Source organism: Mastigoproctus giganteus, chromosome 8 (assembly GCF_048544385.1).
Source record: "Mastigoproctus giganteus isolate SK-2022 chromosome 8, ASM4854438v1, whole genome shotgun sequence".
NCBI classification, from domain to species: Eukaryota; Metazoa; Arthropoda; class Arachnida; order Uropygi; family Thelyphonidae; genus Mastigoproctus; species Mastigoproctus giganteus.
In genome coordinates, this window is record NC_143582.1 from 87,205,296 (window position 1) to 87,231,641 (window position 26,346).

General features: G+C 39.8%; 1 protein-coding gene across 1 annotated transcript in view; it reads left to right on the forward strand.

The window, feature by feature from the left end:
* Window positions 1–26,346, forward strand: part of Herc4 (HECT and RLD domain containing E3 ubiquitin ligase 4) — a 768,218-nt gene that overhangs the window by 246,112 nt on the left and 495,760 nt on the right. Inside the window, exon 8 of the mRNA XM_090378812.1 lies at window positions 14,109–14,449. Within this exon, the coding sequence (XP_090234938.1) occupies window positions 14,109–14,449 (341 nt within the window). The remainder of the gene's footprint in view (window positions 1–14,108; window positions 14,450–26,346) is intronic.

Genomic DNA, 26,346 nt, shown 5'->3' on the forward strand with positions numbered 1-26,346 from the left:
AGTTCGGCCACTCCAGCCACGTCTGTTCCCAGACAGTCCCAACATGCGGACATTGCACTGAAAAGGGTCACGAATATAAAGAATGCCCACACAAAGACAAGGAAGCCACATGCGCAAATTGTAAAACAATGAAACTCGAATATACACACTCAATCAGGGATCCTAACTGCCCAATCTATATAAAAGCCAAGAGCACCTACCAAAACAGAATCGATTATGGGTACAAAAATTAAGAAATATAACACAACCATGATCAAAATAATACAAACAAATGCCCAGCGAGAAAAAGCGGTGGCTGACCAGATTCGGGTCAAGGCCGATGAAGAGAACATAGACGTTATTATATTACAGGAGCCGTATGTCCATGCAAGGCGGGTGGCGGGCTACCCATTACAATATAAAGTGATCCACACAGAAGAAGACACCCCGTGGGCGGGGGTATTGGTCAGAAACAAGAATATTACCGCAACAAGAATAACGCAACTATGCATGGCTTGGGCAGCCTGTGCCCAACTCATCACAGCACTGGGTTCCCTCTACGTGGTGGCTCTATACAGTAGACCAGGACAAGAAATAGAGATCGCCATCAACTACCTACGCTACCTACAGAACACCCTGCCAAACGAAAGAATCATAATAGGCGCGGATGTAAACTGCCGCTCCCCGCTATGGTATAGCACTACAGATGATAGAAAAGGGACAGCAAACGGACAGCAGCTTGAGAATTACCTGACAGGATCACAGTTAGCGGTCCTAAACCAGCCACACCAGTTACCGACATTCTGTAACACCCTCTGGGAGGCCACAATCGACATATCCTTAGCCACTAGGAACCTGGTGAACCACGTGGCCGACTGGAGGGTGGAGGAAGCCTGGACCACCTCGGATCACCGAGTTATAACTTGCACAATAACAAGAACAATGACAAGAGCAACAACAATCAACCAACGATGCCATAGATATGCAGTTGCCAAAGCGGACTGGCCACTATTCAAAGAACTACTGACCACAGCGATCAACAGTAACCCACTAACCCTGAACCCATTGAACAGCCCGGACGACCTGCAGAAAGTTACTACGGAACTGATGACAACTATCAGTAACCAAGCAATAAGAAAAAAACACCCCCAACTGGGGGCAGTACCCTGGTGGACTCGAGAAATTGCCATGCTCCGGCGGCAAACGATAAAAGCAAGGAACGACTTTCAGAGGGCCCGCAGATCATAGCCTGCAAATGAAGTCGAAGTCCTGAGACAACAATATAGGGAGATAAGAAACCGCTATACTGATGCCATTAAGAAGAGCAAAAGACGCTCTTGGGAGCTCTTAGTATCCACAGAAGGAAACACTAACTCCTGGGGCCTAGTCTACAAGGTAACCACCAACAAAATACCCAGAGGGGAGGTGAATGCCACCACCAGGATCCGGCAGGGAAACCTTACCACGATCTGGGAGCAGTCGATGGACAATATACTGGACACAATCTACCAGAAACCAGCGATGCCGATACTACCAGCACAGAGCGAAATATGCGAGAGCAATGCCAGTTACACCAATCAGGCAATGGAGCCCCCCCCTTTATCAATGATGAGCTCAACGTGGCAGCTAGTCGAGTAAGAAGCAAGAAATGCCCAGGTCTCGACATGATTGAACCTGAAATCTTAAAGAAAACTGTTGAATACGCACCGTACCTATTGCTCACCCTGTACAACAGATGCCTGGAAGCCGGCCGCTTTCCAAAGGCATGGAAAACGGCCAACTTAAAACTAATTCCAAAAAAACCCAGAAAGCCCAGATGCATATCGACCCATCGCACTGCTCTCGGTGGTAAGTAAAGTATTCGAAAGACTACTTCACAGAAGAATAATTGCTCACTATGGAAAAGCTGGACTCCATGCCGCGAATCAGTATGGCTTCAAGCCAGGGACCTCGACAGTGGACGCACTGGGAAACCTACTCAGGACGGTACAAGAATGTAGAAACAAGTACCTGCTTCTCATCTCGGTTGACTTTGCTGGGGCGTTTGACTCACTTTGGTGGCCAAGCGTCCTGGCGAGGTTGAGGGAGGCACGGGTGCTAACAAACCTATTCAAGGTCATGGAAAACTATTTATCACATAGAAGAGTGGAGATCAATGTAGAATACCATAAGGTCACAAGAGAAGTGCACAGAGGCTGTCCGCAGGGGTCGGTGCTGGGACCACTCCTGTGGAATATGGTGTTAGATGAGTTCTTAGTGATGGATCTGGGACCCGTCAGGACACAAGCATTCGCTGATGACCTGATATTGACCGTGGGAGCGGATTCCCGGGCCCAGTTGGAAACCCAAGCAAACCAAGCACTGCAGCAATTCCAGCAATGGGCCACAAAACACCAGCTAACAATTTCACCCATAAAGACCTCTTCAATCCTGCTTAAAGGAACCCTGCAATTGCGACGACCACCGCAAATAAAAATTGACAATGTCACCATTAAGTTTGTAAACCAACTTAAGTACCTAGCCATGGTACTGGACAACAACCTCTCGTTCCAGCTGCACCTAAAGTACATAAGAAAAAAAATCAGGAGCTATTCTGCACTGGTAGCCAGAGTTACTAGGAAAGATTGGGGACTCGAAAAAAGAGCCCTGACGCTATATTACAGGACAACATTTCTCCCAGCAATTACTTACGCCTCAGCAATTTGGTTCCCAAAAACTGCACTGGCAGTGAATAGAAGAATTCTGGACATGATCCAAAGGACCATACTCTTAACTACGACGCGTGCGTGTAGTACAGTGAGTACTCAAGCACTACAGGTACTCGCTGGAGCGCTTCCTTTGGACCTAGAGGTCGTTCGCACAGGTCTGCTATACTTGCTATCCAGGGGAGTGGCGGCCACACATCTGGACTACACAACTGACCCAGCGAACAACCTAAAAACGGAAAAAACTAGATTACAGAACCACCTGCTAAAATTATGGCAGAGAAGATGGACGGAGACCACCAAGGGTGAGATAACCAGAAGATATCTACCTGACCTCCAGAAAATCTACCCAAAACAGCCGACCTGGTACTTCCCTGGGTACTATTTGACATCTCTAATAACAGGACACGGACCCTACAATGAGAAGCTGCATGGATTCGGACTCACTGAGGACCCAAACTGTACGTGCGGGGAGACAGAAAGCTGGAATCACATAGTGTACGAGTGCCCACAATATGAAGACCTCAGAGGGGTACTTATAACAAAAATAAGATACCTACCAAAAGGATTGGAATCCCATTTCATAGATACTGAGGATGAATATAGAGCATTATCCCAGTTCGCACAAGACCTCTCCATCAGGAGAAGGACATTAATCACTATCTACAACGACTGACATCAAGTACCACTATTGAGACACCAGCCAGCACAATGTAAAGGCTGCAACTAAAGATGAGGGACACAAGCACAAGCACAAGGACGGAGCTTGCCCCATGAGTAAAGAAACTTGAAATAATAGCTGCCAATAGCCATATGGCGATCTGAAGAGGGCACTCTAGTCCCTTTCACCTTTATACCTACTTCCTTGCGGGGAGGGGGGACATTTTCGTCCTCCCCTCCTCTCCACCCTATATCTTCTACTCTGGTGGGACATGGGCATGTCCCACTGAAAACTGGGGCTACCCACTCTATTGGCCCCATATTTCTGTCTTTCTCCCCCCAAGCTTCTGCCTCCCCCCTCTCTATCTATACGCTAGCGAAAGCCCTACATACCAAAAACTTAACATATCTAAATTACCTTACGCCCATAACTTGGCCTAGCAAAACTAAGCGATTCTACCCCTACGTCGACATGCTTCTTTCTTTCTTTCTTTCTTTTTTTTTTTTTAGGTCCTGGCCGCCGAAATCTCAGGAAATTAAGTGGCAGGACCTGCCAGAGTGAAACAGACTACTGGGTTCCTGGTCTGCCTCCACGGGGCGTAAGTGGGGCAACGTTGGGCCTCAGTAGGGGCCCAGCGGCTAAATGACCAGATGAACAACGGTACAAGGCATCACACATATACAAAGTCCATACACTTTTAAATCTCTGGCTTTTCCAGTCATCTGGTTCACCCACAGTGTAAACTATGCTGAGATGGGGGGGAACCCCTTGTGCCGTTTGACCCTAAACACACTTTACATAACATTCCCCACAATCCAGGCATTTAATACTATAAACGACTCCACTAGCATTCTCTTTTTGAATGGGGTCTTTTACTTGTGACATGATTGTGTGCAGCTTCCAAACTGGAATCTGCATACAATGCGTCTGATAGTTTCTTAGTACCCTAGTTATATGCTCAGTTAAGCCCGGATAGTAGGGAATGTATGTAGTGGCTATTGGAGTGAAGGGCTCGCCTCTTCTCTAATCCTCTGGGGGTAGCCACACTTTGTAAGATCTGCCATGACGCGTTCATATTCTTCTTTCCTATCCTCGGAGGTATTACAATGCGATTTTGCCCTATCTATTAATGCTCTGACCACACTGTTCCTATGATGATTGGTCTAGGCAGAATTATAATGTGGCCTTTTATAAACTGAATTATAAACTGGCCTTTGCACATTGGTTTCCTATAGACTTTAGTTTTTAGTTGTTGGCTTTCTCTACAGACCAGTACGTCTAGGAATGGCAAAAATCCTTTTTCCTCTACCTCCCAGGTAAATTGTATGAATGGGGAGAAGCCATTTAAAAAATTCAACACTTCATTTTCACTCCCCTTTTGAATAATTGAGAATGTATCATCGACATATCTCTTCCATGGGCGCATAGGGAGTTCTTGACCATTAAATATTCTAGCCTTGAGCTCCTCCATAGGAAAGAAGAATATGAACGCGTCACGGCAGATCTTACAACGTGTGGCTACCCCCAGAGGATTATACAAAAGTATATTGCTGAAAATCAGAGAAGAGGCAAGCCCTTCACTCCAATAGCCACTGCATACATTCCCTACTATCCTGGCTTAACTGAGCATATAACTAGAGTACTAAGAAACTATCAGACGCGTTGTGTGCAGATTCCAGGTCGGAAGCTCCACACAATCATGTCACAAGTAAAAGACTCCATTCAAAAAGAGAATGCTAGTGGAGTCGTTTATAGTATTAAATGCCCGGATTGTGAGGAATGTTATGTAGGGGAAAAAGCACCGTCTCAAAGAACGTCTGGGGGAGCACACAAGGGGAGCACACAAGGGCAATAAGGAATGCAGATTATGGCAAGTCCGCCATGGCCGAACATTTTTGGGAGAAGCAACACCAGATCTCCCTAGACGAAGCTATCATCACTGATCGGGCGCATACGTTCTGGGACCACAAGTGGCTTGAGAGTTTGCGGATTAATTCAACAGAGAACATTAATAGAGACAAAGGTTTTCGGATTCATCCCCTCTATGAGGCTACGATCCTCCTGAGCCGCTTCCGATCCCAGTACATAAGAGAATAGAACACGTGGTGATAAAACGCGTGATTTAGACTGTAAACCTGCTGGTACTTAAGATGCACCACAGTACAAGGAAGCTACCGCTGAGGAAGAAGGCAGGAGCCTTCGAAAGCTACGGTCAGTTTTATCACTCTTAACCCGGTATTTTAATGTATTTTATTCGATGTATATATATATATATATATATATATTATGTATTTTATCCTTTTTAGTTGCAAAGTTATTTTAATTGTAAATATATAGTAAAATATAGTAAACTATATAGTAAACATATATATAGTAAAGTATATAGTAAACACAGTTTTCAAAATTCCAGTTTCCGTGTTTTATTTTTTAAGTGGTTGGTGAGAAACATTTAAAATCACAATATGAATGGTTTTATGACTGGTATTCTGAAATCAGTTAATTTTTCCTGTATCACGCTTTAATATAGTACGTAGCTGAGTAGTCAGGAGCGCAAACCCTGTGACTGCTAAATATGATTAACATTTGCATTGATTGATTTATTATAAACTCCACTGACCTGGTGGTCTTGCAGGAGTATAAACAAAAACATTATTAAAAGGCTTTTGATACTGTTTCACATGGAAGACTGCTGCACAAATTGGAGCAGTGTAACATTGGAGGCAAATTGTTGCTGTGGATAAAGGGGTGGCTGAGGGGGAGAAGACAGAGAGTCGTAATCAATGGACACTGCTCGTCGTGGACTAATGTTATTAGTGGAGTCCCTCAGGGCTCAGTGTTGGGTCCATTATTGTTTTCTGTATTCATAAATGATATTGATGATGGTATATCAAGCTTAATGTTGAAGTTTGCAGACGATACAAAGGTAGGCAGGGTTGTCAAGGACACTACTGACACTATGCTGCTGCAAAAGGATCTGGAACAGTTGTGCAGATGGGCTGAGAGGTGGCAAATGAAGTTTAACATTGAGAAATGTAAAGTACTACACATGGGAAACAGCAACCCCAGAGCAACGTATCAACTCTGTGGTACTACACTGACAGTGGTAGAGAATGAAAGGGACCTAGGGGTGGTTGTGCAGGCAGATATGAAATTCTCTGAGCAGTGCAGATGGGCTGCAAGAGTAGCTCATGGTGTATTCTCAATGATATATAGGAATTTTTCTAGCAGGGATAAGGAGGTGATTATTCCCTTGTATAAGGCAATGGTCAGGCCACACCTAGAGTACTACTACTTATGGCGCCTCCGTAGCCAGGTGGGCAGGAGCAGCAGTGCGTAGCACACGCTTCTTGATTAGACCGGGGTTCGAGTCCGTGACCACCAAATACGGAGGATGCGGGAACGACTACCGCATATCCCCAGAGCATTATGGCCTTAGTTGCTAATGCTCCTAAAAACCAAAATAACCTAGAGTACTGTATACAGGTCTGGAGGCCTCATTTCAAAAAGGATGTAGAGCTGCTGGAACGAGTACAGAGAAGGGCAACAAGATTAGTGAATTGAACAAAAGGGTGCTCTTACGAAGAAAGGCTTAAGTTTTGCAAATTACAGTGTCTGGAGACTAGGCACCAGCGAGGTGATCTGATAGAGGTGTATAAAGCCTTGAATGGTTTGAGCATGCTCAATGCTGATGGGATTCTTCCTCTCGCTCAGAATAATCACCTGAGAGGGCATAAATTCAAATTGAGGAAAGACAGATGTAGGATAGACGTGCGGAAATTTGCCTTTAGCCAGCAGGTGGTTGGTTGGTGGAACAGACTTCCATCCCTTGTCGTGGAAGTTGATAGCCTAAATAAGTTTAAGGCTCAGCTGGACAGGTATTTTGAACGAAGAGAGGGGTGAAGTGGAAGTGTTTTTTTTTTTTTTTTTTTTTTTTTTTTTGGCTGATGCTGCATAAGCTTGCTTTCTTGCATCAAATGCCTCTGCTAATGCTAATAAAAGGCCTGATGTAACTTTACTTGTCAAAAATAATTTTACTGAATGGCATCTCAACATATTCCCCATGAAAAAGCAAAACTTATTTATGGGGAATGTAGTAAGATTGCAAAACTGTAGATTAACTGTGCATTTTGTGAGTGGCACAATTGTGGATTAAAAAGGAAACCACAAATAACAATTTGTGAGGATTGTGATTGGAAAGGGATAGCTGTATTTTTATTACATATTATGTGTGACCATGTAAAATAGCTGGCATGTTTATCTTTAGTTAATTAAGATGCATTAATCTGACTATCCATAAACAGCTTTTATTTATTCGTTGCCATCACCAATAAAAGTAAGTTTTTTTTATTGTAATACATTATTTATTTATTTATTAAGCACACAGCCAGTTGGGATGCCATCCAGTTTTTCTATAAGGGTAAGCTAATTACAGATGATCTTTGATTTGCATCAATCCACACGTCACTAGCAAATTGTCACCTATGTTATGATTGACAGCAGTGTGACCTGCATTTATGGCAATGTAACCTATGCTTTTTTTTTTTAATGTTTCAATTTCTTGAAAGTAATATAACAAATATTAATTTTGACGATTGTGAAGTCTTGACCTGCTTTTGTTGAGCATTATCAGAACCCCCCCCCCCCCATGTGATGATCTCTTATGTACATATCACAGTTTAAAAATATAAATGATGTTGCGGAAAGGCATTGGAATGAATAAAACCAGTGGCATTAACTTTTTTGAAATGTTCTAGTGTAAGTCACCTTCATTTTGTACTTTAATGTGTGGAACTCGAGTTGCAAATTCATGATGCATTGATGTGTGTGTGTGCAGTGTACTATATGTAGTTTGAAGAGTCTGGTTCCCGCTGAGCTCCAGTGCTAAAGGTTTGCATATTTTTTATTTTAACATGGCATTCTTCCTTAAAAATTTTGAATGAAAGAAAAGATGTGCCCAGGCGATGCTGTTGTAAAGGAACGTAGCAGAAAGGTCATTTTATTGAAGTGAAGACAAAAGTGAAAATACTTAGTAAGAATGGACTATAGAAGTGTGAAATCAGATTGGCAATTGAATCTTTTGTGCAACTGTAAAAATAGTTCTTAAAGAAAAGACTAAAATTGGTGCTGAAATTAAAATTGTTGATATAAAAAATGTGCATAACTTGTGGATAAGATGGAAAAATATGAATTTTTGGATTCAAGTGCAAATGAAATGCCATGTGCTGTTGAACTTTGCTGTCATTCAGGCTAGGAATTTGAGTATTTTTGAGACAGCAAAAGATCAGCATGGAGAAGGATTAAAGGATAACTTTCAGTGCATATAAGGAGTGGTTTATGCATTTTAAAGCTAGGTATGGCTTACATAACATCAGGTGCAGGATGAAGCTTCTAGTGCTGCTTTCAGTACAATTTTCCTCAAGAGACTAGCACTCTGAAGTGAGAGGCTGTTACTCCAGCCAGTATTCATTATTGCCAATGCCACTGGGCCTTTTTTTTTGGAAGAGTAATAGTAATAGCCATAGGCTTTTGCTGCACTGTCCAAAAGAAAAAGAAAAACAAGTAGATAAAAAGAACAAATTATTTGCCCCCCCCCCTTATATAAGTAACTATCCATGTTGACCTCTGAATTCATTCCAACCGTCAGCCTCAAATTACCTGTGGTATACTATATACAGTTTGACCTGTTCCAGCATTTAAGAACTTGCTGGCTAAAAGAAAACTTCCTACAATCTAGTCTGAAACTCTTCCCTCGTAATTTGAATTTATGCCCCCGAGTTCTGAAATCCTCTATAACAGTGAAAATTCTGAGCCTTATTAGCCTCAGTAAGGTCATCTCTGAGTTCCCTCTTTACGAATCTCTGTAGCCAATGTAATATCAGTCTTTCCTCACAGAGTCACACTCTTGCCAATCTCACCATGTGAGTTGCCATGTCTCTGCCAAGAAGCTGTGTCTTTTTTCTGGTGAGGTCTCCATACATGAACACAGAATTCCAAATATGGTCTTACAATAGCCTTATATAGTGGGACTGTGACCTCCATATTTCTACAGGATAATGTTTGATAATTCATTGATAGGACAACATGGGTTTTCTTGGCGGCCTGTTTACACTGCTCAGGAAACTTCAGATCTGTTCGTATTATAACTCCCAGATCCCTTTCTTCCTATATTGTTTTTGATTCAATCCCACAAAGTGTATAATTTACTTTGAGGTTGCTATTCCCCAAGTGTAAGACCTTGTATTTTTTTGCTGCATTAAAACATAGCCACCACTTTTCTGATCATTCTTGCAGCCTGTTCAAGTCATCCTGAAGGAGCACTGCTTGGTACTAATTAACTACTCTACCAAACTTTACATTGTCTGCAAATTTTGACATCAAGACTTCTCTTCCAAGAATCAATCCTTTGGGACTCCTACTTCTGACTTTACATCAATCTGAAGAATATCCATTGATCATAAACCTCTGCCTTCTGCCCTGCATCCACCCAACAATCCATCTTAGAATTTTTCCAGTAACCCCAAAATGTTCCAGCTTATATAGTAACCTCTCATGAGGGACCAAGTCAAATGCTTTGTTAAAGTCCAAATAAACTGTTTAAATTGTTCCTTATATCCAGCTCATGAGTAACTGTGTCAAAATAGTCTACTAAATTAGTTAAACAAGATTTACCCTTAACAAAGCCATGTTGTGTATCCTTCAGAATGCCATATATATCTGAATGTCCCTGGATTGCACTCTTAATCATTGCCTCTAAGATTTTCCCTACCACTGAAGTCAGACTAAACAGTGTGTAGTTTCCAACTTTGCTCTTAGAACTGCATTTATGTATTGGTAATACATTGGCACTTCTCCAATCCAAAAGAATCTCTCCCGAGTCCAAAGATTATCTCATAATTAACTTCAGTGGTTCAGTACATTCCCTGTCAGCCTCCCTCAAAATTACTGGGTACATACCATCAGCTCTAGTAGCCCTACTTGCCTTTATGCTCAAAAGTTTTTCTAATAAACAGCCATCTGTAATTTTGAAATCGCTAATTTCATGTGATTCAGTTTAATTCGCACAGCCTCTTCTCAGCATGAAGGGTTTTTTCTTCAGTAAACTCAAGATGCAAAGTACCTGTTCAGTTCATCCCCAACATCAGCTGGATTGTCTAAGACTTTCCCACACCCAGTGCACAAGGGTCCGAAGTGCTTTCTTGTACACTTCCTTGATCTCTAACCTTATCTGTGGTACTAGTTGTACTGTTACAATTAAACTTGTAGCTGTTGTAGGCTTCAGTACTTTTCATTACTCCATAACTATCCCATGCTGTCTTTTTCTGTTCTGTTTGACCAGCCAGCTTCGCATACATTCATTTTGGTATCCTCCTCCTGCAATATTTTCTTAATGATATGCATGTGTTCATGGCTGCTGTGATTTTTGCTATAAAGTTATTCCATACTTCAAGTATATTCAGCTTCACTCTGCAATCTGTCCAATTAGTACTTATTATTATTATTATTATTAGCCATATGGTACAAGGAAGCCTGAGAGAGAGTTAAAAGTAGAGAGGAATCACCAAGAAAGACAAGAATGATGATATCCAGCTCAGGACCCTGGGTTTGCCAAGCCCATACTCACCAGATGTGAGCCTCTGGACATGGGCACTTAAGTTAGGACAAAAGCTTCTAGTTTTCTATTTTGACAACAAAGAATAAAACCACAACAACAAACAATTAAATTCTGTGATCCCAAAGTTATTTCTCTTGATAATGAATGCAAAAGCTAATTTGTAGTAGATGCCATATATATATAGCACCTTAAACTGTCAAAGTCCCCTCTTCTGAAATTAAAACCATGCCTTTACCTTTAATTACTGCAGCATCTTTCTTCATCTTCCAATTGATGACTGCATGATCACTACTCACCAATGGTTCCTGTATTTTAAGCCTTGTGATGTCATCTAATTTGTGAGTAATGCAGTTAAGAATATTCTCACCCCTAGTATTATCTCTGACGTGCCGGTACAAATAAAAATCATCTAGTTTATTTAGAAAAATTTTCTTCAAGGTGAGTTTTCCTGCCACTTATTCCAGTCAATATGGAGCAGATTGAAGTCACTCATAAGATATTTGTGCTTGCTTGCCCATTCCATCTGCATGTAGAGACTCTCGTCATACTCTTCACAATCTTCTGGTCTGTACGTTACTTCCACTCTCATTTTACCTTTGCTTCCAACTAACTGACACCACACAGATTCTTTGCTTGCTGGCAGATGTAATTTAAGACTCATCAAAAGCTATTTTCGTGCTCAGGTTGCTTTTGATAAGAAGCATGACACCACCTCCCCTTTTATATTCCCTGTCTTTTCTAAATACGTTATACATACCATAGTGGAACTTATCATCCTCAATTTCCAGGTAGCACCATGTTTCTGTTAGCCCTGTTGTCAGCATTAGTTGTCCTAACCAGGCATTCAAATTCAGCCATTTTATTGACAACACTCCTGACATTACTGTAGCTACATTAAGATTAAGTTTTCTTCTATAGTTTACTAGCTCAGTACACCCCTTGAAGTTATTTAGGTTTGTTTTCTTATCTTTCTCATCCTGCTCATTTTAAACTTTGCTGCCCTCAGAACATCTTGCCAACATCAGCTGTTGTGGCAACAAACAAGAATTCTTGACGTGAGTGTAAGTATTATTTTGACTCATATCATCAGATAAAAGCTATATTATATCATCTTCAATTCTTCAATATTATTCTTTCCCCCCCTGACTAGCAGTTTCCCTGAACCCTTAAGGTATCCTCAGTGATACTGGCAAAAATCACCTCACCTTTGTTCAAATGAATACCATCTCTCAAAATAAATTCCTTCTACCTATAAGTGCCAGCCATGCTGACCCCCCCCCCCCCAGAATGATTCAGAATCCCTTAGGTCTTAAGTTAATCCACAAGACTTTCTACATATAATCCATGTCTGAGCAGAACTGCAGACATGTACACATTCTGACCTAACTGGTAGTATTTTTTTCAGCATTGTTCTATATTTACCCACAAATGGTCAGGTTGTGTTCATTTAATATCATTAGTCCCCATATGAATAATAGTGCTTTCTTTATCCCCCTTAAAATATGACAATATGTTGGTCAAGTTATCAATTATTGCTCCCAGAAAATGCACCCTGGTTCTGGTCTACCCATGTTTATTACAAAATATATTACCTGTTTTCTTGACAGTAGATTCTCCAAACAAAACTAGATCATGTTCAACCAGAGCGGTATGCACTTGACTGTTCCTGTCCAGGACCTGAATCGGGGGTGCATCACTTGACAGGTCAGTGAATCTTCTTGTAATGCACTAAGTTCTAATTTGAGATCAGTACACTCCTTACATCGTGTACAAAGAAAAGAATCACCAGTTGAGCTAGGTTTGTCCTTTAGACCAACCTTAGAATGTGTTGCAGGCTATACAAATTACAAACTTTACTCACTAACAATGTCTGCAGGTGGTTTTGAGCTAAAACCGTTGCTTCTTTACTATGCTGAAAACTCAAGGATTATATTAAAGGGAGACTTTCTTTCATATGTATATCCATTCCAAAAGTCTGGATAGCTGGGGGTTCCTTTTTTTTTTTTTTTTGAGGAGGAATTCTCTTTGCTGATAGCTGTTTGGAGTTATTATCAGGATAACAACCTACCAGTTTAAGCATTGTTATTCCAGGACAGTGTCCCTGGACTTGCCTAATGCCTTTCTGATGCAGATCCCAACAAAATTAAGGTTGTTCTTGCAATACAGCAACACTGCTTGAGCTCATAGACTAAGGGATGTGATTGCTTCTTTTAAGGCATATTACCTGAGAACCCCGAAACAATTTTGGAAAGGATCCAAATAATCTTGGAAGTAGGTTTGAGTCCATCCTTAATGGCACCTAGAGTAAATTGTGGCGGGAGATTTGAAGATCAAATGGGAGAAATCACTGCTGATGTTTTGGAGGTGGCTAGTCAGCTGCAGTTTAAAGTTAACGCAAACAATGTTCATGAACTGCTTTACTCTTATTCCCCCGAACAAGAGAAGCAAAGGAATTCAAATGATCACACCCCCACTTCAAGCAAGTCCATACAAGCATCAACAAGCAGATAGATGGTACCTTTAAAAATTTAGTAGCTGCAATTGGCAGTTTTTATGAAAAAGAATTGAACTCATGGAAAGTAGTACCAAACTTAGCAACATGCCATTCAGTTGTTTACATTTATTAGATTTATTTACAGTGTGGAGAGGGTATCTAAAACCTTCTCTGGATACAAAAAGGTATCGGTAGCTTTCAGTCTCTTCAAAAAATTCCTCAAAGATTTTCAACATTCTTTCCAAAAATAACCTTCTAATGCCACATGATAAAGGCATTCCTTTTCTTCTTTAACTGAAAATATAAGGTTCATTATTTAGTTCAAATCATATCAGAAATTAAAATGAATCAAGGCAAGAACCTTTTAAACATTATTATATTTTTTATATGATGCAAGTTGAAAAATGTTTTATATCCCTTTGTCACAAATGGAATCATTATTTTCTGTAGAAAGGCTGGTTTTGACTTGTCATTTCAAATTTTCTTGGAACATAACTTGCCTTAAGTCCAAGGACAGCCTGTATTAATACATTTATGCTAATGTGAATAATTTGAATACACATATGGGAATTTCTGTATAGATAATTAAATTTAGTTACAGTGCAGTGTTAGCACACTTTTGATTTTATTATTAAAATTTATTATTTTTCGATCTAGGTGTCATACTTTAGCTTATGTTGCGTGTGGAGGACGTGTTTATGCCTTTGGTTTGAGTGGAAGTGGTCAGTTGGGTATTGATACAGCACATAATGTTACTACTCCTCAAATTGTGCCTGGACCCTGGAAGAACTATCCTTTTGAAATAACATTAAATTCTTCAGAGCTTTCAGTGAGCAATTTATCAGGAAACGGATCTTTGTTTACAAATGAGGTCGATACAGGCAAGGATGGTGAGTCACCAATGGAATTATCACCATATGGGTCACGTGGAGATCTGTCTCTCCTGAGAGAAGATATAGATATGAATGGTGAGCCATATCTAATGGAAATGGATACAGGTAAATTTTATTTATTTTAAAGAATAAATCTATAGAAATTTGCAAACTTTCTTATGCAGACTTTTCTTATACTTAAACCTTAAAATTTTTATTTCATAATACACTAAACCCCAGCTATTCATGGCATCTGTATTTGCGGTAGCTGATTTAATATAAAATGAAACCTAAAAAATGTGAACTTTAAAGCGCCGTGAACATTTTCCGCCATAAAAGATATGGGCGTGGCTAAAATCATCTTGCCTGGTCAAACAGTGCTCAAGTAGGTCGGGAGGAGGGGTGACACAATTGCGAGTGCGGATGTTTCCCACTAATCCTTGTTCAGTATGTGTTATGCGCTTGTCATGGAAAGTTTTGTCGTTTGCTTTTAATTGATATGCTTATGAAAGTAAAAAATCTATCATTTTGCAGTGTGTTAGTGTAAACAGACTGCTTCAAGTGTGTTAACAGTTAAAAGAAAGTGACTTTATTGTGGACAAGTTCTTTTCTAACCCCTACAAAAGACGCCTCCGTAGCCAGGTGGGAAGGAACAACAGTGCGAAGCACACGCTTCTTGATTAGACCGGGGTTCGAGCCCGTCACCACCAAATACGGAGGATGCGGAAAGGTCAGGGAATGACCACCGCATATCCTGGAGCAATATGGCCTTAGTTGCTAATGCTCCTATAAACCAAATAACAACCCCTACAAAAATATGGCTACGAATAACAAGGAAATTGTGAAAAGATCAAAGGTGAGTAAAATTGAGTTATTAGACAAAATTTTTAATGGTGAAAGTGGCAAAACATTATAAAATCAATGAGTCAACTACTCATTGATTTTATATATCTATCAATCAAGAAATCAGAAGAAAAGATCCGCCGTAGTGTCTGTGAAAAATGCACTAATTGCTTCAAAAATTTGCTCTGTAACTTGTGATGTTAAATTAGAAAAAATAGAAAAAGCTTTAAATCTGTGGATTGAACTCAAAATAAAATTCCGTTATGTCACTCATCATTCGTGAAAAGGCAAAACACCTTTATTAACACTTTAGCAAAATTGGTGATAGCACTGGTGGGATGTTCTCTAAAGAGAACATCCCACCAGTGCTATCACCAATTTTGAGCTATCACCATCCCACCAGTGTTTGTCCCGTAACACACATCTCAGCTATCGCCTTCCCTTTACCTTAAGTCATTTCACACCACACTGACTCAACATCTCCATTATTTTGATCTAACTCGTGGAATATTCCTGCCACCTTCAGGTAGTTCTTGATGAGAAGCATCACTGACGGCCCCGAGTGCCAAGCGATAGTGACAAGCGATTTTCTTCCAGTGATTATAAAGTGATCTCCAAAGTGATATAGTTTCTTTATTTTCCAGTGCGTCTGTTATTTTATTTACTTGAAGTGGTTCTGTGCTTTAAAAGTCAAAAGTAAGAACCCAGAAAGGCAATCCACCTTTCTTTTCTTATTCCTTATATATATATCACTAACCAAATCCACTAACTTAAACAACCGCTTGGTCACTGGTGGCACCGCTCCTGCCTCCACGTGGCGGGGCCGGTAACCTGGGGGAAAAACCAACCCTCGGGGCGAAAAGGAGCAAAGATGGAAACAAATGAATTTCCACGTTTAGAGCCGAAGTGCTCTCAACATGAACTTGACAATGACACCGATCATGACTTCTCTCTTTCAAAGAGACTTAAAAAAGACACTAGGAAGCAGGAATCTCCAGCTTTCCTAATAATACACTCTTTGTCATCCCAACCTGTGAGCAAGCTCTCACCTTTCATCATCCAGAGATGCCTTGAAAACGCTGCAGGTTCACCAAAAATGGTTAAACGTCTCCAATCAGGAGATCTACTAGTAGAGACTTGTTACTCAAGACATTCTGAGTTATTACTACAACTTACTTCTTTAAGCGGAATACCAATTCAGGTTACCCCACACAACACACTAAATTCTTCCAAAGGAGTGATCTCCGAATGGGATCTATTATATGTTTCTGAGGAAGAAATTGTCCAGGAGCTAAAAGATCAAAATGTCTCTCATGCAAAACGTATCATGATCAGAAAAGACGGCAACTTAACTCCCACGCGAAACATAATCTTGACTTTCAGTACGCCAAATCTACCGGATTCTGTCAAAGCAGGTTACTTGAATTGCCGCATTAGGCCTTACATCCCAAATCTGCTCAGATGCTTTAAATGTCAAAAGTTCGGCCATTCTCAGACAGCATGCCGTGGAGACGCCATATGTCCAAACTGCAGCTGCAAGAATCACACACAAGCAGAATGCAAAGCTCCAACACCACAGTGTCCTAATTGTAGTGGCAAACATCCAGCCTACTCTAAAGACTGTGAACTATGGAAGATAGGTAAAAAAATACAAAAATATAAAATTGAAAATAAAGTCTCTTACCAAGAAGCGAAAAAACAGATCAACTTAAGTATGCCAAAGCGCACTTATGCTTCTACCACTCTCAAACATGAATCAGTAGCATGTCAGACTGAAGTATCCATCTCTCCAAATATATCAATATCAGACTGGGCACGATCAGTACTCTTGATCCAGCATCCATCTAAACCGAATTCAATAGACCAAAGCAATAACACGCCACTCACAATTCCAACCCAGAGACTTCCGCATCATCAGGCAGCAGAAAATTTGCAAAAACCGCATTCTGCTGAGACGAAAGTATCAGGTCTAACAAGCATGGATACGGATGATTCTATCGGTCAAGAAGAACTGCTTGAAATACATGCAGAAGATGATATGGACGACAGCAATGAATCGGGACGTCCCACTTTTCCCCGAAGAGAAAAACCAAAACCGGACCGTCATAAACAGTCAACATATAAAAAGCAGTCAGATACATCTTCCACGAACAAAACCAAATAATGGAACACATCATTCAATGGAATTGTAGAGGTTTTCGTAGCAACATCGATGATATTAATGAACTAATTCACTGCTTCAATCCGGTAGCTATGTGCCTACAGGAAACCAACTTGACTCCCCAAGTTTCCACCACAGTCAAAAATTACACTATCTACAGACAAGATAGATCTGACACTAATAGTGCTCATGGAGGAGTAGCCATCCTGTTGGACTCAAGAGTTCCTTCCAGATGCATTCCATTGCAAACCTCTTTAGAAGCTGTTGCCACACGCATAGTAATTGGAATCACCGTTACATTGGTCTCAATTTATCTTCCACCAAATCGTCCATATTCTATCCAGGAAATCGAAGATCTCGTGTTGCAACTACCAGTTCCCTTCTGTCTACTAGGTGACTTTAATGCTCACCACCCATTATGGGGTTCTTCCAGCTTAGACAGGCGTGGAAAACTTGTTGAAACGTTAATAGATAGACAGGATCTAACGTTGTTAAATACTGGCTCTCCAACCTATGTTCATTTTCCTACCGGATCAACCTCTGCAATAGACCTTTCCATTTGCTCTCCAGTGCTCTATCCAAGTATCCAGTGGGTAACTCTTAACGACCCTCACAACAGCGATCATTTCCCAATAATATGCAAAGTTCAAACTTCCCGTTCATTACCAACAGACAATCCAGTAAAATGGAAATTTCCGAAGGCTGACTGGATAAAATATAGCTCGCTTGTCTCGTTCGACAACCATATCATACAGTGCTCTTCTATCAACCATGTTACTGAACATATAACAAACCAAATATTAACAGCTGCAACTGCTGCAATTCCACAATACCAAGTCAGGAAAAAGCGAAAATTAAACTATTGGTGGAACGAAGAGTGCAACAATGCAAAAAAAGAGAAAAACAAAGCTTGGAATCAATTCCACAAACATCCAACCACTTCCAATCTTATTAATTACAAGCGACTTAGAGCAAGAGCCCGTTATATCAGACGGAAAGCAAAAAAAGAATCTTGGATTAAATTCGCTTCCTCAGTTAATAAAAATACAGACATCAGACTGATCTGGAATAAGATAAAATTGTTAAATGGCAAAATTCCTCCAACATCTACTCCACTAATTAATTGGAATGGACAGGAACTCTCTACTCCTGCAGAAATCGCAAATGCACTAGGATCTGTATTTTCCCAGTTGTCCTCCTCAACTTCTTATGACCAATCGTTTCAAAAAATTAAAGGTGTAACTGAAAAATCCAAACTGAATTTCACTGACAGATGTGCACTAAAATATAATCAACCATTTACCATGGTTGAACTCCAGCATGCTCTTACCAACACAAGAAACAGCGCTGCTGGCCCTGATGGGATATTTTATTTAATGCTCAAAAATTTAAATACAAAGTCACAGTCATCACTGCTGTTCTTCCTCAATCGAATATTCACTGAACATACATACCCAAGCTCCTGGCGTCATTCCTACGTTCTGGCTGTCCCAAAACCTGGTAAAGACAATTCTGTTCCTCAAAACTACAGACCAATTTCACTTACCAGCTGTCTGAGCAAAACCCTCGAAAAAATGGTTCACCACCGTCTGACTTGGTATCTTGAGTCCCAAAACTTAATCAATAACAATCAATTTGGTTTCAGAAAAAATCGATCATCATTGGACCTTATGATTAAAGCCGAAGCAAACATCAGAAATGCATTCATCAAAAAGGAGCATCTCGTTATGGTCTGTCTGGATATTGAGAAAGCCTTTGACACCACATGGCGTTTCGGCATTTTAAAGGATCTACATTCTCTTGGCCTGAGAGGAAATTTGCCATATTTCATCAAAAATTTCTTAGAACAAAGATCCTTTCAAGTTCGTTACCAAGGAATTCTCTCTAAAAACTTTGCTCAGGAAGAAGGAGTCCCTCAAGGGTCCGTTCTCAGTGCCACTCTATTTGCAATTAGAATTAATCACTTAACTGAACTTATTCCGAAAACAGTAGACTCATATCTTTATGCCGATGATCTCACAATTTCCTGCCACTCTCAAAACATGAACTACATTGAGAGACAATTGCAGATATCAATAAATCAGATCCAGATTTGGATGACACAAAACGGTTACAGACTATCCAGCCAGAAATCTACTGCCATTCATTTCTGTACCATACGTAAAATGCATCCTGATCCTGAACTCCATTTAGATAACCATCTTATTCCAATAGCAAATAGTATTCGTCTACTTGGCTTAATTTTTGACTGTAAGTTAAACTATCAAAAACACATTGAACATCTCCGGACAGCTTGCCAAAAAAAAATGAACATACTCAGAGCCTTATCAGCAACAACCTGGGGAGCAGATCGCTACACCTTGCTTCACTTATACAGATCCATAATTAGATCTCGTCTGGACTATGGCGCACCTGTCTTTGATTCTGCTAGGGAAAGTGTCTTATCTCGTCTCAACCCTATTCAACATTCAGCTCTAAGAATAGCTCTAGGTGCGTTTAGAACATCTCCAGTGCAAAGTCTCTATGTAGAAGCCTACGAAGCTCCTCTAAACATCAGAAGAAAGATGCTACTATTGAACTACGCCACCAAGATTCAAAGTCAGTCGACGCATCCTAATTGGTCAATATTTAATGATCCGCCACTCACCATGTTTTATAGAAACAAGCCACATGCAACGAGGCCTGCAGGTATTAGGTTAATGGAACTAGCAGAAAATTGGAATATACAACTCAATAAAGTCCACCAAGAACCTACAGATCACGTTCCTCCATGGTCTGTCATCTTGCCGTATTGTGACTATTATTTCCACCAATGGGGAAAACACTCTTTAACGGGTATTAACATCCAGCAGCTCCACACTGCACATTTACAAAGTTATCCTGACTTTGCGAAAATATATACTGACGGCTCAAAGTCTGAGAATGGATCAGGTGCAGCAGTGGTATTCCATGACACTATCACTTCCGTGTCACTTCCGACAGAATGCAGCAGTTACACCACTGAACTATATGCCATAAAACTTGCTCTGGAAAACATTTCCCATCTCTCAATCAAAAAGAGTATAATCTACACAGACTCGTAAAGTGCCCTATTAGCAATGCAAAAGATTTCCTCACCTACTCATCCGCTACTACAGCTAATCAGATCAGAATTGATTCGTCTCCGAGATCATCGGCAAAATGTTGTCTTCTGCTGGATCCCAGGCCATACTGGAATACCGGGAAACGAAATTGCAGATGATGCTGCCAAGCATCCATCCATCCAGCACATCCCCAATGAATTTTCTGGTCCCGTTCAGGGATTACAAAGTACATATACGTAATATATGTAAGGAACGCTGGAAACTACAATGGCAAACGCACATTCACAACAAACTCCTTGGAATTAAACCTATACCGCAATTATGGGCCTCCAATTTTCGTACAAACAGACAAGAAGAGGTCGTCCTGGCCAGAGCCCGAATAGGCCACACCCATTTGACCCATCTATTTCTGTTATCAGGTAATGACCCTCCACAGTGTTCACATTGCCACAAGCCACTAACAATAAAACACATACTCTTGGAATGCATCTTGTATAACAACTCCCGTCTAATTTCATTCACTTCTCTCTCAAACTTACAGGAATTGTCACTTAGCCACATCATAGGCGAAAACTCAAACATTACAGAATTCTTTCTCTTTCTGAAACGAATAGGTTTATATAACCGTTTCTAACTGCTCCCATAGAAACCAATAAAATTAGTATTAACTACTATGATAGGTGCAATATGGCCTTTGTAGCTTTTGCACCAGAAAAATCCAAGCACAACAACAACAACAGCATCACTGACCTTCCTTCCCTCTGTATTTCTCCTGAACATGCAGTAGTCACTTAAATTAAATTCTTTATCTTGTATCTCTGAGTAGTACATGTCTTGGTAAGCCCAGTTACAACAGTTGACTTGATTGTAAGCTCAAATCCATTTAATTTGTTTGCAGTTCTTTTTGCATTAATTTATAAAAAAATTAAGTTTTGTACTTTATTGCTTTTGACAACCCTGATTGTACCCCATATGGTTATACTGTATAAGTATTTTACCATGTGTCGTAGGTTAGCGGTGCATTTTATTTCTCTTACACTTTCCCTTTCAGTACTTAGGGTAGGGTAATCAGTAGTTTGAGCATAGGCACACATACTCTCAGAGAGGGTTCAAATGTAATTTTGTCCCATGTCCCTGACCCAAGCTGATCTTTTGCCGACTGACTTAACTTCGTGAACTAGCAGTTTCTCCGAACTCTTAATGCAATCTCAGTGGCAAAAGCTCTTGCACCTCCTCCTCCATTTAAGTGAATACCATCTTTACAAAATTAATTCCATCTACCAACTAAACTCTTAATGCAACCTCAGTGGCAAAAGCTCCTGCACCTCCTCCTCCATTTAAGTGAATACTATCTTTACAAAATTAATTCCATCTACCAACTAAGACCAACTTCTGAGAAAAATTTCCTCCCATAAACCTTGCAGAATCTCTCAAGCCCAGAGTTAATCCATGAGGTTTCATTCATGTTCATTTAGGTTTTAATTCATTGGTCTTTGCATCCACTAGAATCATTATGAGCTGATAAACCATTGCATTGTCAGTTTTTATACCTGGTGAACATACTCTGGTGCTATGCGACTCTCTTTCTGACATTGTGTGTTCTCTGTTTTCCTTATATTTGAGTCCCCAGTTTAAGACTTGTTTTGGGAAGAGTGTACAATTGCTGGGGCAGGTGCGGGGGGGGGGGCAGCTGGGTTGGTGGGAGGATGGGTGCTCTTGCCGAAAGAGGCTTAGGTTCTGCAAGTTGCAGCTTCTCGAGAGTAGGCACCTGCAGGGTGATCTGATTGAGGTGTGTGAGGCCTTGAGTGGTTTGAACGGTTTCAATGCTGATGGGATGCTTCCACTTGCTTAGATTGGGGGCCTGAGGGGACACAGATTCAGGTTGGGGGGACGGTTGTAGAGTGGATATGTCGAGGTTTGCCTTTGGCTGGTTGATTGTTGGAGCAGACTTCCGTCTGTTGTGGAGGTTGATGGTTTAAATGGATTTAGGGCTGAGCTGGACAGACGTTTGGAGTGACCGAATGGGTGAAATGGGAAGGATTTTTTTCTTTTTTTTTTTTTTTTTTGGCTGATGGATGCTGTATAAGCTTGCTTTCTTGCATCATATGCCTCAACTAATGGTAATACTAAAAGACTACCTCCTTTGGAACCAAAAAATTCTATACCAGTTCATTCATTTCTGGGGCCAGATTTGGGAGTACATGGCCTAATGTAGCACCAGACACTTGAGTTTTCTAATGCAAGCTCCAGATTGAATTTGTTCCAGGTCATCACCTCATTTACTCAGAGACTTGGTCATGCCTGATAGTATGTAGAGTTTTGAATTCAGTTCATTTCACTCCCAATGTCTTGCACAAAGAAATGACTCTCCATATCCAATAAAATCTTATCATACACACAATAATGAGTACAAGCCAGAAGGGCATAACTTAGGGGAGAATTGCCAGTGTCAATTCTGCTATCATGTCACAACATCATTTAGCATGTTATGTTTAACTTTTTTAGGTGAATCCTTAATCTCTTTTAAATACAGTTTAAAATTACTAAATGTCTAAACCGTAAATTTGGATGAATATTGGTTAATTACAAAAATAGAAGAAATTCTCTGGAATTCAGATTCAAAAGTTGATGAAAGAAAATTAAATGATACATAAATAGATGCAGAGCATAATATTTCTTCAAAAAAAGTAATGATTACTTTATTTATAATTATATTTAGTCATACATGGTCATAAAATAACTATATATGACTATATTAATTATATTTTGACATTTTTATATATATGACTATATTAAAAACTATATATGACTATATTAATTATATTTTGACATTTTTACAACCGTTTTTAATTATTATTATTATTATTTTTTTTTTTTTCAATTTTAAATTCTGGTTTGGTTTTTCACAGTTTTACTCTAATTCTGGGAAGTCAATCAACAATCTGAAGAAATTAATATTTAAAAGCATTTATGTATAAAGTTTTAATTTTTACGAAACTTAAATTTCACGAAAGTTAAGTGAAACTTCCATGAAATTGATAAATTAGATTATAGGGAATCCCACACATACATGGGGAAACTCCCTCATGAATGGCTTAAAGAGGACCTTTATGATGATGAGCCTGAATCAGCTGCATAACTCTGGAGTGTCAAGAAGTGTATGTCATATGTTAGTTTGCTGTCATCAAATTTATAAAGAAAAATGTAATCAACCAAAGCAGCAATTCTCATGGAGTCTTTTTTTTTTTTTTTTTTTAATTAATAAGTACAGGCACTCATCTACTTACGTATAAACAACTTACATACAACTTGTATACGTACAAAGCTTCTCAAAATTAATCAAAGATACTGTATATTGAAAATATATTGATAGTTTTGAACCACACATGCGAAGTGCCAAAATCAGCTGCTGTGTACAGTGGACTTCTGCTTTACAATATTAAAATGGCCAGTAAATCAGATTGTCTCATAATGAGGGATTTTAATTTAGCAGATATTGACTAGAACTTGTGGTTGGTCATTTTGCATGCTAGCAATGCTTTTGTGGATTTATTGGATGATTGTTTTCTACTCAGCATGTTTGAGAGGCAACCAGAAAGAGTAATATTGTTGATCTGGTTATCAGAAGATCAAGAGTATTACTCTCTCTGGTGATTATTCGTGCATTAAGAATTTGCAGATAAAGGAACCACTAGGTGGCAGTGATTACAGCGTAGTGATATGGGATTTACTTAAAGATATTAATACTATCAAGGGTAAAAGGGAAAGGTTTCTGCTTCGTAAAGGTGACTATGGTGGTGTCAGACAGTTTTTAAATTCTATACAATGGGACCACCTGATGATGTTAACAACAGAAAATTCTAAATGGGAAGCATTCAAGGAATTAATCGTGGAAGCTACTGTGCTTTTCACACCGATTAAGAAATACTGTTCAAGATTTAGGCCTAAATGGATGTCGGATAAACTAATGAGACTCGTGGCAGAGAAAAAAAAAATGCATGGGATACATATAAATTATCAGGTCACACAGAAGACTATGGTAAATATAAGTTAGTCTGCAATCAAATCACAAAGGAGGTTAGGCAAGTGAAGGCTGATTATGAGAAATCTTTGGCAAAGGATGCAATGAAAAACAACAGACTTCTTTACTTATGTAAACTTTAGAAGGAAGGGGATGAATCAGATTGGTCCACTTGATATCGATGGTTTGACTATTGATGATCCTGCTGAGATAGCTGAAAAACTGAATGAGTATTTTACATCTACATCCACACATGAGGGAGTCTGTAGGGAAGTGCAGGTCAGAAGCTTATCAAAATCTAGCAGGGAGCTAAATGATTTTCTAATAACTGAGAGCAAAGTGGAGAAGAAATTGTTGAAGTTATACATAAGAAAGGCACCTGGGGTGGATGGGATCCATCTGTTCTGTGTTATATTAAAGGAGGCAGCAAAGGAAGTAAGAAAACCCTTAGCCATAATTATGAAAGTTTCCTTTGATTCAGGGGAGGTCTCCATGGACTAGAGATGTGCAAATGTGTCCCCAATTAAAGAGGAGGATCAATGGATCTTTGTTTACAAATGAGGTCAATACAGGCAAGGATGGTGTGTCTCCAATGGAATTATCACCATTTGGGTCACACCGAGATTTTTCTCTCCTGAGAGAAGATATGGATATGAAAGGTGAACTATACCTAGTTGCAATGGATGCAGGCAAATTTCATTTATTTTAAAGAATAAATCTATAGAAATTTGCAAACTTTCTTATATAGACTTTTTTTGCACCTAAACCTTAAAATTTTAATTTCATAATATACACCTCCAGAACTCCTGCAATGAAGTGGCGGCGCCTCCGCAGCCAGGTGGGAAGGAGCAGCAGTGCGTAGCACATGCTTCTTGATTAGACCGGGGTTCGAGCCTGTCACCACCAAATACGGAGGATGCGGAAAGGTCAGGGATTGACCACCGCATATCCCGGAGCAATATGGCCTTAGTTGCTAATGCTCCTAAAAACCAAATAACAATAACAACAGCAATGAAGTGAGCCATGTAAATAATATCGTGGCCATTTAAATGCATGTATGAAACTATAAAAATGATTAATGGATTAGGAACAATATTTTTTTCCTGGAAGAACATGGCCACTACTAAACTCAGTATGGTGTAGATCTCCCTTTCACTCAGGCCACACCTTGAGTACTGCATACAGGGCTGGAGGACTCTTTTCAGGAGGGATGTAGAACTGCTGGAACGAGTAGAGAGAAGGGCAACGAGATTGGTGAATTGAACAAAGGGTTGCTGTTACCAAGTTAGGCTTAACTTCTGCAAATTGCAGCATCTGAACACTAGGTACCTGCGGGGTGATTTGATTGAGATGTTGTAAGCCTTGAATGGTTTGAGCAAGCTCAGTGCTAATGGGATTCTTCCTCATTCTTAAATTACTCACCTGAGGGGACGTAAATTCAAATTGAGGAAAGGCAATTGTAGAATAGATGTGTAGAAATTTGCTTTTAGCCAGTGGGTGGTTAATACTTGGCACAAACTGCAATCTGTCATAGTTGAGGTTGACAACTTAAATAAGTTGAAGGCAGAACTTGACAAGCATTTGGAATGAATTGTTGGATGAAATGGGAAGGTTTATATTTTTATATACTGTATATACAGGGTTGTTAAAATTAAAGTATCCCTATGTAGAAGGGCTCTGGAACAAGTTCTAAGGCTTGCACTGAAGAGAAATTTGGACAACAGGTACAAAAGAATGCACTCGCCATTTATTGGAAAAACAAATTAGTTACAAAATTTGTCACTATATGGCGCTGTGACAATACAAATCACTTGAACAGCGCTACAATTAGTTCAATGTATCCTCCATTTTCGTCAACAACAATTTCCATTCAAAGAACAGCAGAACGTAACATGTCAACTGGAATAGCCAGCAC